The sequence below is a fragment of the Acipenser ruthenus genome, chromosome 19, assembly GCF_902713425.1.
Source record: "Acipenser ruthenus chromosome 19, fAciRut3.2 maternal haplotype, whole genome shotgun sequence".
Taxonomy (NCBI): Eukaryota; Metazoa; Chordata; class Actinopteri; order Acipenseriformes; family Acipenseridae; genus Acipenser; species Acipenser ruthenus.
In genome coordinates, this window is record NC_081207.1 from 6,163,477 (window position 1) to 6,180,263 (window position 16,787).

General features: G+C 36.0%; 1 protein-coding gene across 11 annotated transcripts in view; it reads right to left on the reverse strand.

Annotated features, from left to right (window-relative positions):
- Nucleotides 1-1,305: 1,305 nt before the first annotated feature.
- Nucleotides 1,306-16,787, reverse strand: part of LOC117424593 (RNA binding protein fox-1 homolog 3-like) — a 330,577-nt gene continuing 315,095 nt past the window's right edge. For 9 of the 11 annotated variants that reach the window (XM_034041103.3, XM_034041102.3, XM_034041099.3 and 6 more), the window contains 2 exons: nucleotides 14,713-14,791; nucleotides 1,306-12,421 (listed from right to left, as the gene is read on the reverse strand). In XM_034041103.3, the coding sequence (XP_033896994.1) occupies nucleotides 12,377-12,421; nucleotides 14,713-14,791 (124 nt within the window). In that variant the 3' untranslated portion in view covers nucleotides 1,306-12,376. The remainder of the gene's footprint in view (nucleotides 12,422-14,712; nucleotides 14,792-16,787) is intronic. The other 2 variants (XM_034041098.3, XM_034041095.3) reach the window with 2 other exon arrangements.

The window sequence follows — 16,787 nt, forward strand, 5'->3', positions numbered from 1 at the left end:
GAATTGGATCCACTGCCTTCAGGGAGAGGCGGCCATGGGATTAGTCCACTGCACCACTACCTCCCACAGGAAAGTGTTGGTTCACGCTGACTATAAGGTTAAGTAACACATTTTTAAAATAATAAAGTAAGGAATCAAGCTAGCAGTCTAACTTTGTATAGTATTTATCTTTTCAGAGATTGCACCAGGACTTGAGAATCGTGGATCTTATTGCACAATTGCAGTTTCATGCCACTGAAGCATAGAGGGATTATCAAACTATGAGGTAAATACCAGGGTAAATGATAGGAGTGGTAATACTTATCATGGACACATAATTCCATTGCTTTGTACGGGGGGAAAAATGGCATCCTCATATGAGGTCATCATGCATTGGGTCTTCCATATGTCCCCATACAAAGACACTTTTTTTTTAATCTGTTCTCATATGAGGTCGCCATCCATGAAAGGGTTAAATAAATAAGTGTAAACATAAAACAAAGACTTGAAGAAGTGTCTTGTTGTTCAAAGTCACTCTTGAAAGAAGAAGGGTGAATAATACCCTAGTGTACAGCTGCCGATGCTCTTTGTTCTTTTGGAATACGTTATTTTAGGAATATGATTTTAAAGGAAACCAGGTAAACACCAGGCAGGACAGCAGTGTGGAATAGTGGTTAGGGCTTTGGACTCTTGACCAGAGGATCGTGGGTATAATCCCAGGTGGGAGACACTGCTGCTGTACTTTTGAGCAAGGTAGATTGCGCCAGTAAAAACCCAACTGTATAAATGGGTAATTGTATGTAAAAATAATGTGATATCTTGTAACAATTGTAAGTCGCCCTGGATGAGGGTGTCTGCTAAGAAATAAATAATAATAATATATAGCCTTCAATAGATGGGGAAAATACCAGATTTCATGTATGCTACATATTTATCCTTTTATGATGTTATACTTTGTAACTTGATTATCCTTTTTCTGTTTGGAAAATAAATCAATGAATAATAAATAGGCCTCCAGAGCCAGGTTCAGCCGGTCACTTTGCAGGTGTTTATGCTTCTCCTGCTATGCAGATACATTAAGAAATACTAAAAGAAACGCCATCATTCAATGACAAACTTTGACTTGAAATTGAAGATTTGAAAAAGGCTTCTTGTGGAAACTTTGTCACTGAATTTATTTTTGTTTTCTTTTCAGCATGTCTTAATTTAGCTCCATTGAGTGTTTTATAATAATATACTTCAGTATATCATGCCTTTCACTAGCATAACAGATATTCTTGTTGAAGAAAGACAACAGTTATTCTTGTTGAAGAAAGAAATGTTTATTAATAATCAGTAATAATAACTTTATAATAAATAGTAATGTTCTTCTGAAGCACATTAGAAGCATACAGAATGAGAAAGAAAGGTAGATTTTTACAATACAGTTCTGGAAGAGGAGGAATAGTTATTTTTAAAATGACTTTTTATTATTATTATATTTTTTTTTTAATTAGAACAATTGCAAAAATGAGAGAATTATAAACATTTTTTTTGCGCAGGGACAGTAAAGCACATGGAAATGTTCTATAATACAGGTTTAAGGAAAGGGATACAGAGGGAGGGATTATGTACAGTGGGAATACAAAAAGGAGTCTTTATCAGTAAGCACACAGACAGTATGGGAGGGGCTCCTTTCTGGGAGGACAGCCTGTTAGTCAAACCACAGGAGGGGGAGGGCAGTAAAAGTAAAGGTGGGACAGCCTCCATTTTAAATACCTTCCAAACAGAACTTCGTGTGGATAAAGGGCCACGTTCACTAAAAGATAAGAATGTGCAAAGGTAAAAACATTTGTTAAATCTTTTAATTCCTTTGTCATTGTTTCCCTGTATTTCTACAACTTTCTCCTTCCTCTTTTTATGATGTTTGCAATTGTATACATAAGAGCAGGTGGAGTCCGCAGAGGCACAGATCACAGTCTCACATGACTGGAATGAAGGAATCAAACACAACACACAGACAGCTAGCATTCCATAGGGCTCTGTGACTATAGCTGAAAGCCAGCTGCAATACAGGGAGACAATGACAATGTGGAGAAACACGATGATTTCAAGAACATACTACAAAAAGTAATGGCATGGGTAAAAAAGAAGTAAACACAATAAAATGCCATCAGTAAAGCAGTGTGGAGTAGTGGTTAGGGCTCTGGACTGGAGGGTCGTGGGTTCAATCCCAGGTGGGGGACACTGCTGCTGTACCTGGATTGTATGTAAAAATAATGCAATATCATGTAACAATTGTAAGTCGCCCTGGATAAGGGCGTCTGCTAATAAATAAATAATAATAATAAAAAACAACGGCGCAGTGGGCTAAGGTCGTGTGTTCTTCAAGAACGTCATGTTGCAAGCTCAAACCACAGTATTTATGAGGCTGTGTGGTCCAGTGGTTAAAGAAAAGGGCTTGTAACCAAAAGGTCCCCGGTTCAAATCCCACCTCAGCCACTGACTCATTGTCTGACTCTGAGCAAGTCACTTAACCTTCTTGTGCTGCGTCTTTCGGGTGAGACGTAATTGTAAGTGACTCTGCAGCTGATGCGTAGTTCACACACCCTAGTCTCTGTAAGTCGCCTTGGATAAAGGCGTCTGCTAAATAAATGAATAATAATAATTTTCAGAATACACAAATATTAATAAATAATGTCTCATGAAGAATAGAACAAGAGAAACTGGCTCACACATTCCTATCTTTTACTGAATGGGTCACAGTATACTGTATTAAAATGTACCATGTATAGTCTTTATAGTTTCCTGTTTTTTTTTTTTTTAAATCATTAAAAATACAATTTACATAAAGTGTTAGTGTTTTAATTGCATTCCACAGCAAAAGAAATGTAATGTCTGTAAACAAGTTTCTAAAACCTATTATTCAGGACTGAAAATCAAAACTTCTTTTGAAACTCAAGGCTTTCCCTTGTTTCATCATCCAGCATCACTGCTTCCTTTTCTAATAATGATGGCCTAAAGCAAAAATTAACCTTTGCCAAAAAACTAGATCCTATTCTCTAAGCACATCAGTGCTTGTACTGTAACATTACTGGGATGCATGTGGAGCTTCTTATGTTCTTTATTGTTTTAAAACTAACATTGGCTTTTCATTTTATACCCGGCGGAGGTGTAACAAAGGAAAACTGGGTTTTATTGGGTGTAATTTGATCGTTGAACATTAAATCTCCTTTCCAACATTACGCTTTTCTTTCCCAGCCTTGTTCCTGTTTCATAAAAATCTCCTTTGGAGTATTACATTATTAAAACCTCATTAATCTCTTGGAATACATCAGACACACTGCTCTGTTTTGTTTATTTAAATCTGAGGCCAGTCATACCAACACCTGTATTTAGAAAAGAAAAAAAAGAAAAAAAACCCGGACGCCACTTGGTGTAAGTGCTTGTAAAATCTGTTCCTTTGAGGACTATAGCAGAGGCAGCAGTATCACAATCTATTAGCCACTTATGTATCTTTAAAAAGGATATGCATATTTTAAATATAACTTGGCAACATACTTGCTTTTTTCCTTCTCATCAAAAGAGTTTTTGCTAAGGGCCAACGGTATTTAAAGTTAAAGCTGTCTCTCAGAGACACCAAATCTGGGTTTCAATATCAAAGCCGATGTGAGGCCTTCATTCTCAATCCCGGGGCAGTATGCAGTCTTTCAACTCGCAGCCTGACTTCACTGATGCCACAGGTCGAGTCCTCTGAGAGGAGAAATATTATTAGCAGGTAATTATTTCCCAGCAGGTACTGCAATCACTGTTGCCGGCGGACTACAGGTGGCTGGTACGAGAGAGAGGAGGATACAGTAATGGGAGCTCAAAATTGCTCAGCAAATGTAGAATTGCTGGGGGTTGCACAAGGGAATAAGGAATTTACCCCAAATGGGTATTATTTTCCCAGGTTTGTTAGTTCCTATGTTGTGTCTGACTGTCTTGTGCTGGGTTTCAAAAGGCTTGAGGTGTCTACATAATTGCTCTGTATAGGAAGGACCACCAAGACAAGTTTGCAAGTGTTTTAAAGAAGTGTGGGTAGCTCTGTAGTTAAAGAGGGCTAGACTGCTGTTCCTAAAGCTGCCGGTTCTGAGATCAGTGTTTATTACAAACAGGAGTATAGGAAGTTTGTGGATCTTTTTCTTTTTGTTTGATTCATCACTGATGATGTGTTATCTGATTAAAAAAAAAAATCATATTTGCACTGCTTATTGCATGAAATTATATTTTTAAATATAATTTCAAATTATAAAAAATACTGTTTCTCCAGGGTTGAAGTTGAATTAGCCCCTTAGTGGTATATATATTATATGCTGTATGGCAAACATGTTAAAACACTTGTAGCCCTGTAGACTAATACATACAATACAGCTAAAAAAAAAAAACCTTCAACTCCTTGAAGGAATAAGGTCACAAATACTCTTCAGAACACTCAGCTTTCCTTCTTATCCACCATAAACAGGTGCAGACTAGTCAAAGGCCCAGGTTATTATTTATATACACAAAGAGGACATTGGCATCACATGAATGAATGAATGAATGAATGAATGAATGAATGAATGAATGAATGTAAGGACTGTCTTTATCTATACCTTTTTTCTTTCTCTGTACACCCTAACTATAAAAGGTCTGTAAGGATTACCTTTTGAAATATACAGTCTAGTTTCTGCTTGTCTGTAGATCAAGGGATCCTCCTCCAGTCTTTTAAAACTTAAAAAAGTTTATTTTATAAAAATAAAAAGTTATATGACTTTAGGGTTAGGACCCAGTGCTTTCTTTCTCCTCCTAGCAAGGCTGTCCCACATGAAAGTAAACCTGCACCACACCTTTTAAACATGTTTAGATGATATTTTTTTTATCACAGTACTTGCATACTCTTTGCTCCGTCCGTCTTTCAACCTTGGTAGAAGGATTTTTCTTGTACTTTCTTGTTTATGTTCTTTTAGAGACCTTTTGGGCGATGTCCACTTCTCCATATTTTTATTTTTGTTTTTTTTACTGGAATCAGAAAATGATGAAAAAAATAAATAAAATAAAGATAGAAGGTAGTTTTAAATTCAATACTTTTTTGTTACAAATTCAGATTCTTTCAAGGGACAAGCAGACTGAACACAGTGTCAGATGAGTGAGTGAGTTCAATATCAATTTCTCTAAAGCTGCAGTACTTATTCTCACAGATGTGCGCTGAAGTGAAGAATAGTTAAACTGAAATAATTCCATGTCAATTTTGTCTGGTCTTGAAGTTCACTATCTTGCCTAAGTAAAATCCTCTTAACTGTCTTCCTAGCTTTGAAACCAACACTCTAACCTAAACCTATCAGTTGTTCTTTCATATAATAGTATGGATATAGATTTAATGTGTAGTATAAGGAGCCTATAACACTATTTCTCTGCCAGTAGTGCTGTTTTAATAGCATGTCTTCTTCAGCTTTAGTACACTTGTTATTTAAATGGTACAGCAGTAAACTTGTGTACAAATATTACAACAAAGCGAATGCTGTAGATTGATCAGCCTCTGTAGATAATAACATGGCTGTAATGGTGCTACAATTCAAATTTATTAAAGGCCTGTAAAAACAGTTAAATGTTATTTATCATACCCTTTCTCCAAATGACACCTTTTTATTTTAGATTAAAACTATGCATTAATTTTCTTACAGTATCACAGTTATTGATCTAGCTTTGCAAACACTTCATGCGTTCAGTTGAGGTTATTAACTTCTGTATCTGACGGTTGGTTTTTATTTCATGTCATGGGGAGTTCAGAAGATTGTGCAGATGGCTTGGAGAACATGTGTACAGTGCTGACCTATGCTAATATTCTTCTGTAGCTGCAGTGTCTGATCTTTTAATCAATCAAGTTCCCTTCCGTACCATTTGGTAACCCAATGCTTTTTTAATGTAGTGCACATGCTGTATGCCTGAATTAACTCCCCAAATAGGTTTATCATCCGAGCCTTTGAAAAGCCTCTAGTTTACTTTCTACGCTTCAGATATTAGTAGTTCACATACTGTGTTCAGGAAATGAACTTGGACAGGAAAGTTCAGAGGAATAGAAGGGGCTAGAAAAGTCATCAATCCTGGTTAATACCTTTGCTGTGGGAATACGTTGAAAGACATCTGACAGTAGCATAGATCGTCTGCCTATTGCTGCTTTCATTTTGCAATTATTTACAATTAAACAGTAGTCTGCTTGACTTAGTTTCTTATAATTTCACCTCTCTCTTTTGTGTTTTGTGTTGTATAGACGTGCGTTATGAACAACAAGTTCTGCAGCTATTCTTTAGTGCCAGTTATGCAAGCCCAGTTGCATATGAACTATAAGATATTCAATTCTTGGTACATTCCATACTTATTTGTATAATATTAATGTATCATACATTGTCCCAGCTTTTGGTCTGAGAAACATGCATCCCAGACCATGTTTTTAAATACTCTCCATACATGTGTCTCCACGACACCTTTGTCACCAGTTATATTTGAAATGCATGTTATATGCATTAACATACTGTATGCAATTATGTTTGAATTAATGATACTTAAAATGAAGCGCTACCCTTTACTTTTTAAGGCATGTCCCTTGACAGAATGACACAGTTGTAAACACCAAGTTGTTATTTCAGTTAGATAGGGTATATATTTTAACAATAAGTTTCATGTATCCTGCAATTTAAAAAGAACAATAAATACACTTTTTTTCCCCTCTTCATTATGAATGGGTACCAAATGCCCTTTGTGCAATGAGCAAATTCATAAAACTGAAAATACATACATACATTACATGGAATATGTTCAGCAACATGTACACAGTATAGCAAATACACATTTAGACCACAGAACAAAGAAGCAATAGATATAAAAGAAATAGACATGGCAAGGGCCTGGCAAAGATTTTTTTTTCTTTACAAATATATTGGCAGAATAAAAACTGAATATTTGAGTGAATTTAAAAGGGGGTTTGAAGAATCACAATTATAAATGGCTTTTTCTAAAATAAAAATCCTCAATGGAGTTTACATTATACTTGGAAAATCGTATCCCTTCATCGCTTGGGGATCATTGTTCTCTCTCCACAAGGGGCCATTTAGTACCAATGAGCACTTGCAGGATTTGATTTGGCTCACAGAAAGCTTACCTTCCAACACCCAAATCCTAAATTCTGAGCTACAGCTATAACAGTGTACAGAAATGTTCCTGTAAACACCTTTTTTCCCCTCTTTTTGCAACACCAGATTTTGGTCCTCTTCAACAAAACCCAAAAATACTAATTTGTAAAAAATTGTATTTCTGGGGGGGGGGGGGGGGATTAATCAAATCAATTGGAAAGCTTCACAATTCATTTAGTTACTTGAACTTTCCTTGTTTCCTCTCCAAAGGTTATTCCAAAAACAAATGTTTTCCTTGTCAGGGTGTAATAAAAAATAAAAGAAAGTACTGCAGCATTGTAGTAATGAAGTATGAATGGGTACAATGCTAAGCTACTGTGTCAAATACTGTGGCTTTTTTTATTATTAGTATTGTAAGGGATGAATACAAAGGTTTTATTGCACTGAAAAGGTCTGCGTAGCTAGTCCAATTCAGTTAAAGAATAAATAACTTCAAATGACATTTTCAAACCACTGTGGATCAAGTTTCAGAATAGGTGTTCATTAGATGGGTACTATGACGGCTATGACAAATGTGTGTTGCTTGTACTACAACTAAATAGGTGCTTCTATGCTTCTTAAATTCAATGACGAATGTTTTGATGAGAAAACTTTCTCAATGTCTTCACTCAATGATAAGGGACTGAAAAAAATATAATCATGCTCTATTATTATTATTATTATTATTATTATTATTATTATTATTATTATTATTATTATTATTATTAGTCGTAGTAGAAGTAGTAATAGTATTTCAATGTTACCCTAAGCCAGGAAATCGATAGATAAAAAAACCTTTATGTATTTTTAAATTAATAAACTATTTCACTTTGTAGTGGTCTTAGCCAAGTTTTTTTTTTAACTAAATAGAAAAGCCATTTACAATTGTGTACATCAAGAATGATAAAACCTCTTTTAATTCTAATGAGCAGCCTTTTTCCCTGTTAGTTATTGTCACACAGTGTATACTTAGCATAATAATGTATACATAGAATAATAATGTATACACACAATAATATGTACCTCAACAACACACACTTCACAGAATGATTTCATCAGAAACATCTAGAAAGACATTCGCTATCTCCCTTCTTCAAAAAAAGCTATACATAGTGTTGCTTAAAGCCTTTTTCCTAGTTATATAAAAAACGCCCTGTGTAACTCTGCAATATTGGAAGTATATAAAAGGAAGAACATGTTATTGTCTAAGACATTTTTCTAATTTTCTTTAAATCTAATGATAATACCAGAACAAGTTTTATATACTAATACACACTATGTTTTTAAATACTGAATACTATAATACCCAAGTACTGATGTTTTGCTATTTTTGCTTGTTTTATAAATAATATAAATAACTTGAAAATGATAACACAATTCTTAAAACACTTGAAAATGTATTTACCCCTCAATAATGTTAGCTCTTTAGTTAAGAGAGAAGTATTCCATTACCATGTGAGTACTGGTTTTAATTCATCAATTTATCCTCAAAATGAAACCTTCTCCATTTTTACCATGCATTATGTTCTACTTTGGCAATATTTCTATGTCTTGGAAATACATGGACATATAATACAGAACTGCTAGAAAGAAAGGACAATGTTTCAGTGAGAAATCTTCAACCTTTGTGATATGAGGACATTTTTGCCAATATCCTTTCTGTTAAAATAATTTATTGTGTTATATAAAGAGGTTACCACCACAGTGAGGCTGCAACTCACCAAAGAAAATAATAATAATAATTATCTTAATTTACTTGAAAAAACAATGCTTCAATGTTTTATTAAACACCTTCATGGGGTATTAAAAAAAAAAGTTTATTATTGAAAGAATATCTTTTTGGCGAGTTACATCCCGAGTAGCATAAACTTCTTTCATTATTTATATTTAGGGCTTCTGTTTTTCGGTTTTTATTAATTCGGTGCTTATTTGTAGCTATTTTTGAGTTATATGTAAATCGTTTCTTTCGGGGCTTTCACTTTTTATATACTGTGTTACTTTCATTTTTTTCTGCTACAGTATGTACAGTAACTCGACAGTACTTGCACACTTTTTCAATTGTACCTTATTTCCTTTGCTGTCTTCCTCAATGAAATCCTTATGATCACAGGCATATTCTTCTGGGGGGTTTGTGTGTTTAGGCATTTTTTTACATTTCCCCACAATTTGAAATTCTGTTTTAAATTCCACGAGCGTGTAAATACTCCCTATTGAACTGGAATATAGCTTTAAATCTCATGAGCAAGAACATCTTGTTTTAAATCTTGCAAGTGTGTACAATCCTCCAATAGAAATGTAGCAATTTCCGAGTGGCGCATCCAGTAAAAGCACTCTCTAGAGTGCAGGATGCGCTCTATAGCCTGGACGTCGCCGGTTCGAGTCCAGACTATTCCACAGCCGACCGTGGACGGGAGCTCCCAGGGGGCGGCGCTCAATTGGCCGAGCGTTGCCCGGGGGGAGGGAGGGTTAGGTCGGCCAGGGTGTCCTCGGCTCACCGCGCAGTAGCAACCCCTGTAGTCTGGCCAGGCGCCTGCGGGCTTGCCTGTAAGCTGCCCAGAGCTGCGTTGTCCTCCGACGCTGTAGCTCTGAGGCGGCTGCACGGTGAGTTCGCAGGGTGTAAAGAAGCGGGCGGCTGACGGCACACGCTTTGGAGGACAGCGTGTGTTCATCTTCACCCCTCCCGAGTCAGCGCAGGGGTGGTAGCGGTGAGCTGAGCCTAAAAAATAATTCGGCATTTCAAATTGGGGAAAAAATAATAAAAACTAATTGGCAACGACTAAATTATTAGAAAAAAAAAAAGAAATGTAGCAATTTGCTGTGACTCAGTAGTTGGGGTGGGTTTAAGTATTCAGAATGAATCAATGCAAGATACAAATCAGTTAGGAGGGACATTGCCCAACTGTACTGCACAGTTTTTTTAGCAGGTAATTTTTATTTAATTTTTTTCATGGGAAAAGGGTTCAAGTCAATGCGAATTGAGTAACCATTTCCAGTGTTTTTCCGGTGTTTATTGGATATAACCGATTTCCTTTTTTTTTGTATCGGGGGTGTTTTATCGGTTTTTAATCGGTTAAAACTGAAAATCGGAAGCCCTATTTATATTCAACTTTTGCCTTGCACCAGAAATAAGTACTGCATAAGTTCATTTTTATCACTGCATTTTTTCTGATTGACCAGATAAGGATAGCACCAGGATATAAAAAGGTTAAACCATTAATCTTTGTATTAGTAGCGAAATAATAAATCTTTTAAAACAGAACATAAATAACTCTTGGGATAAACCGTGCAGCAGATACATGCATCCAGATTCTTGAACTCTCGTTTGAGTAGCCGGGGGAAAATGTTATGTCTGGAATAACAACTATGGTGAAAGGCTACACTATATGGGGTTAGTCTAGTGTATCTCCAAATGAGATCAGTGGTTATCGACTCTCCAGCGTTATCTTTAATCTAAAGTATATTGCCTTGGATTAGTTTCCTACAGAGCTCTTTTTTTACTCCCTGTTGCAATTCATTTGGAATGGGCTGTCTCGTAAGCGTTTGTGACTAGCTTGCTTACATTCAAAGGGAAGATGATCAGCCTCTTCTCGCTTATGCACCTCACTTTCTTTTACTTCACCCTCTCTCTAAAGAGCAATGTTTTTAACATCAGACAGCCATGTCTAACTGATTACCTAGGACTCTTTCCACCCACAAGTATTAGGTGTATTTGCTAAACGCGCAGCATTGTGGTTTTCATTACTTGTGTGGAGGGAAGTCTAGTATTTGATCTAATGAACCCACATGGGACCCAACTCCCATACATTGTGGAGAGGAAATCTACCATCTGAGTATTACAAAGTATACCGACTCCTTTTCTTTTGTATATAAAAAAGTAGAATGGAGTTATCCCATTAAAATGCTTGAGAATTGGATTACATTTATTTGGATCCCACGTATATTTGAAATTGGCTTTTCCCAAATTAACTATAGTCCGTGCTTCATGTTGGCAGACTAGTAGCCCAAATCAATTGACTTTTTAGCTGGTAGTAAGTACAGATGGATTTTTCTCCCCTCTCGACACTTCTCTTCAAATAGAGGAAAGGCAAATCATACCCTAAGATAGCTGCTCTTTATGTTGCTGCACATAATCAATAAAAATATAGCTACTGTATTTGGTTTGTGGTAGAGATAATAACCAGTGAATAAAACACAAATCCTGCATAACCAGCTGTGGTAATAGAATACCTCTTATCCTGTGTATCGATGTCTCTTTTCTAACTACTGTACTTTGTTACTATAACACCAGCACTACAGCTTGCTATATTTGTTTATTCATATACATCAGTACACACACACACGCACACACACACACTGTATATAACATGGTCTGAATGAAGTAATGGACTCTGTAGTGAACAGGCTCAGAAAGATGACATTTTGTACTGCCCCCCCCCCCCCCCCAACACCCCACGGTGTCATGAAGGATCTAGAGCAGAGTCCCTTTTTTCCTACTGCTTTACATATCACGGCAGTAATATTTACAAATCGCATCGGTGACACACCTTGTTGCTGAAATGGTAATTTAATAACACAGATCTGGTAGTGTCCAGAGCTCCTTTATCACAACAGGTAATCAAGGCCTTGTATTTATCCGTGGACTTGCTTTAATAAAGACTGATCTGAACCTAAACCATTCCGTCTCCACTATCAATATCATTAACAGTTCCCCCTGAAAAGTTTGTCACACCTAGACCTGTTTTTCCCCGCTTGGTGTTGCCTTATTCCACATTGTTTTACACTGTCGCACAAGTTCCTACGAATGATATTCATAATCACTTGACCTGTTAAATACATAATGCATACGGCTTTTGCACCATTTTGCATCCTTCAATAGGAACTGACTCCAGTCTACCCATACATCTTTCTGAGCGAGCCCATTTCAGAGTTTCCAGGTTCTGCATCAACTCTCCTCCCCCTCCCTGCATTGAAGTGCTGGGTCAGTCACACAGTAAGATGTGAACAAACATAGAATATGTCAAGAAACAAAAAGAATTCAACACAGTTAGAGATAATAAAAATAATAATAATAATAATAATAATAATAATAATAATAATAATAATAATACAGTGATATTGAAATAGCTTGAGGGGTCGGGGTTGTGACCCGGAAGTGTTTTAGTTTTCCACGTTGTTTTTGTTTTGTTTGTTTAGTTTGTTTTTAAACCGTTCAGGTGGGTTTGTTTCTCTCTCTAGTACGGGGTGAAGCGGTTGTACCCTCCTCTGTATAGGCTAGCCTGCAACATCAAAGATGAAAAAAAACCCAATCAGTATTGAGAAGAAAAATTGTTTGTCGCTCTTTTTTTATTTTTTAAATTGTCTTCCCTTTTCAGTTTGCATCCTTATACCAGGCAGAGCTGGCAAATGAGTGTGTGGGGGGTAGGGGTGTGGGTAACTGTGCCAGAACAGTGCCATTTGTTGAGAAACAGGGCACCCAGGATAGTGGGTGTATAAGCCAGCAATAATGCACCACATTCCTGATACCCCTTGGTATTTCCTTCCTATGTCTCCCTGGCACTACACACCTAATCAAACTGTTCATTAAACTGAGCAACATTTTGTAGGTTTCCATTAGAGGTCTGAGTGGGGACTTGGTAGTGAAACTGACAAAGCACTAAAACATGTCTTAAAATATATGCATTCCATTGGAATCCATTATGTATTTTTTATTATTATTTGTATTTTATTTCCTTGATACCTTATTAGAAGTTGCATGAATTACGGCCATTATTTTAAAAGTTTACTTTATAAATATCATATTAAAAGAAATACAATAGTCTGATGCGGAGTAATCTAAAGACACCTAAAACAGCATCTACGCAATGGTTCGGAGTTGCTTATTCTAAAATTTCTGAATCAAACAGAAGTGTCTCATCCTGCGATGCAGAAAAGACAGCTTTCATTTCTTGCTGTGCTTTGGTAAACCAGTATAGAAACAAATCTATATGGTGCTTTTTTTTAAAAGCATCGCCTCCATGGCTAACGAGAAATCTTCAAAGGCTATATTCTCCTCAATTTATGGAGAAGGGAGAACTTTTGGTTCAGCAAAAATTGTATAACAGTAGCAAACATTTACAATTTCAGTGCGTTCAAAACTGCAAAAAGATTTTTTTGCAACCTCTAAGGAACTCATTATTTAACTTTTTTTTTTAATTAAAAAAAAAATTACATTTTCTTAAGGAACTATTAATTAAATATGAAGAATTAAAGAATTAAAATGAAATCAGTCCTCTTTTTCAAGTGTACTTTCCTAACATCTATAATGGTGTTGCACAGTAGTACATACTGTACTAGCATCACGTATTCACTACCAATTCAGCCTCCTCATTATCCCATGCAACCCAGGGGGAAAACTTGATCTTTTTAGAGGTGCAGAAGAAACCTTGCCTTTTGTTTGGGGTTGGGGAAACTGCAGCAGAAGAAAGGGAAGACAATTAAAAAAAAATAATAATCAAAACTTTAGCAACAGAGGCCACAGTTTTAATTAAGTAAATGAAGAGGAAAGAAAATTGTCTTAATGAAAGCTTTTAGCTAGCAGCTGCACCGGGGATTTAAAAAAAAAAAAAAAAAAGAAATCACACGAATGTTGGCTCGGCAAATTCAAATCGTTTGTCTAAAGGAGAGCGCTTGTCCTGGGTAGGGGAGGTGGGGTGCGATGGAATCTTTTTTTTTTCCCTCTCTCTTTAATCTCCCACGGCACACCGCTGCACTCGCGTGATGGTCATTAATCTTAAAGAAATTCACATGCTTTTTTTTTTTTTTCAAATTTTGCATTTTTTTTTCATCTTTGATGTTAGCTGCACAAGCTAGCTAAAAACTAACATTAACAGTTTAACTGCAATCCTGTATTTTCACTGGTGTAAAAAAACAAAACAAACAAACAAAAAAACATTTATCAAAAAACAAACACCTTGTCAAAAAACACCTTGTCATTTACCTTGTTTTAGTGGCCAACATTTACTACAGTGGGCAACCCTAACAATGGCTCAAGCACTACCTGAAAATACTGCCAGTCAAACAGGTTGTATTCAGTTGGTACACTTTCCTATTGAATTCTAATGAAAAAATTAGTTCATAGTAGAGTTCACATATGTGCAAAACAGCCTAATTTCAAACCTTATACAAACAACGTCTACTTATTGTAAAGTGAATGTCATTACACTATTTACTGAAATGCCATACACTTTCAAAATGCTTATTTAAAGGACCAATTATTTTACTAGGTTACTACAACAGAGGCGCCCTAATATATTTGCCCCCTAAAATATTGCATATATTTTTTGAAGAGCATTTTATTAATAAGCAGATCTTCAGCAAAAAGCTTCACGTACTGGGATGTTGCATTCACTAAATAAATCGCACACATTTTTAAATGTTATATAAATCCAGTATTAAAAATATCATGTTATCGAAATAAAAAAAACAAAACTAAAAACTTGTTAACACACTGATATTGTCTCCGCTTTACAGTTTTTTTTTTTTTTTTTTTAAACGTAGTAGCTGTTTGTTTTTAAATGTATTAACTTACCAAAGTTCCAACACTGTATGCGGCAGCTGGTCCAATTGTGTGATGATAGGGGTCGGCTGTTGCATAGACTCTGCCATAACTGAAATTAAAAGAGGATTCTTGGTTTCAACATGTTCTCAGGGAAAGAGATGGGATAGTAGTAAGAGCAACTTGTAATATTACCATGTATTCCCCTTCATTCAGTTTTAATGGGATATTTGTATAGCACACAGTGCCACTTGTAGTAGTCACAGTTTATTGTAATGGCATTTTAACTTGGCATGCACATTACAGTTCCAGCAAAATAATCAATAAAAGAAGAAAAAACAAATTATGCAGTCTGGATTACTTTTATCTGAAAATTCAAATATAAAAAGTACACATTACATGTGATGATAAACTGAACACGGCTAACTTGCCTACCTTTAATTCTAATTGTATTTGTGCCTAGCTAGTGACGTCTGGTGAATGAAAACTATAATTTTATTATCCTTTTTTTTTTAAAGAGAATTTCAGTATTTCTTCTCAAGGGGAACAAATATGTATGGTAAACACACCCACGGTATAGTATGTAAGCAGAAAATCTAATTCAACTTGGCCAGCATTTCACTGGCTTTGAAAGTGTGTGTGAGTCTTTGTGTTTGTGTATGTGTGTGGTCCTCTCACCAGTTTATGCCTGCACATTTGTTGTTTACTGTTGCTGCAATGTGACAACTACTACTGAATCTTTTCATTGTTGGTGGTTTGGAACTAATCCTTCCAATTTCCCTCTAAGTCGGGACAAGATTTGTATTATTTATTTATTTATTTTCAAACTCAGGCTTGCAAATGAGGGTCTGTAGGGAGCAGATAAGGTTCTCGCAGCCAAGGACTAAGGGCAGAAAATGAACAAGGGGAAGAGAAATGTAAAAAAAGAAGAGATTTTGGACCCAAACGTCTTTATTATACAGTAAAATAATATCAGATTGAATTTTGTTTTGTCGTCTTGGATTAAAACATTAAAGTGGCCAGTCCTGTGCCATTAAATTTGAAAATCAAGTTACTTTTTCTTGTTCTCGTAGTTATTATATTGGCAAGAGTGTGCTGAGGCACCACCCCCCTAATTTCATTGGTGTGCAGTAAACATTTGAGTTACTTCATAGCAAAGGGTGCAAGTGATTACCATTTTAATAATGTGTCTGAATACAGAAGGCATCTTTATTCTATTCTGCTAAAAAGAACAAACTCTAGTTGCATTTCAGTTTTCATAAAAAAAAAAAAAAAATCCTTGTATCTTGTCCAAAATTAAAACACACATTCAATAAAATCAAATTAAAAAAATTCCACTGTTTTAAAATGCATGTTTTCATATGCAGAACCCAGAGGATCGTGTGTTCCGGTCTCTGTAAATTGTGTAAGATATTTCTGCTGGAAAAACTCTTGGAATTAAAAAAAGCACAGCTCAGAGTCAGTTTAATGGCAAGTGGCTTTGCAAATCCATAGGCAAGAAAATACACTATTATTCCAAATAAAAAAATACAATTACTTTAAAACAGTACGGGAGGAAAAGAAAAAGAAAATGCAAGAATAAAATAACTCTAAGAATAATGCTGCTATCCAATTTTGTGTGCACGGATATCCGTTGCTCATAATTTGAGCTGCCGTGAGTTCTGATAAATCTCACATTATCTGGATCTTCAGGCTTCGAGGCATGGCGTACGTTATCAGAGCTGACATGCTCAATCTCTTCGAGATTAGATCCCAAGCTGCCGTGATCCAGCCTGACAGAGCTCTAGAAGTTTCAGATAAATCACTGATTGCGCGCCAAACGACACAACCCAAACCCTATGGGCTAAAAGCCAAAGCTTGCATTAGCAAAACTGCCAAGTCTTCCGATTTATATACACAGAGGGACTATAGGTTTAGACGGTGATCCAAAGTGTCGGAATTATTTCAGCAGGTGATTGTGATCTGCAATAGTGATGCAGCAAAAAATACCACGTGCAAATCTGAATAAAGTTTCTCCCATTTTCTCTCAACAGCCTTGGTCTACAGCTTGTTTGTTGCCACGTTCTGCCAGGATTTCCAGTAACTCGCTGGTTTGTTGGTGCCTAATA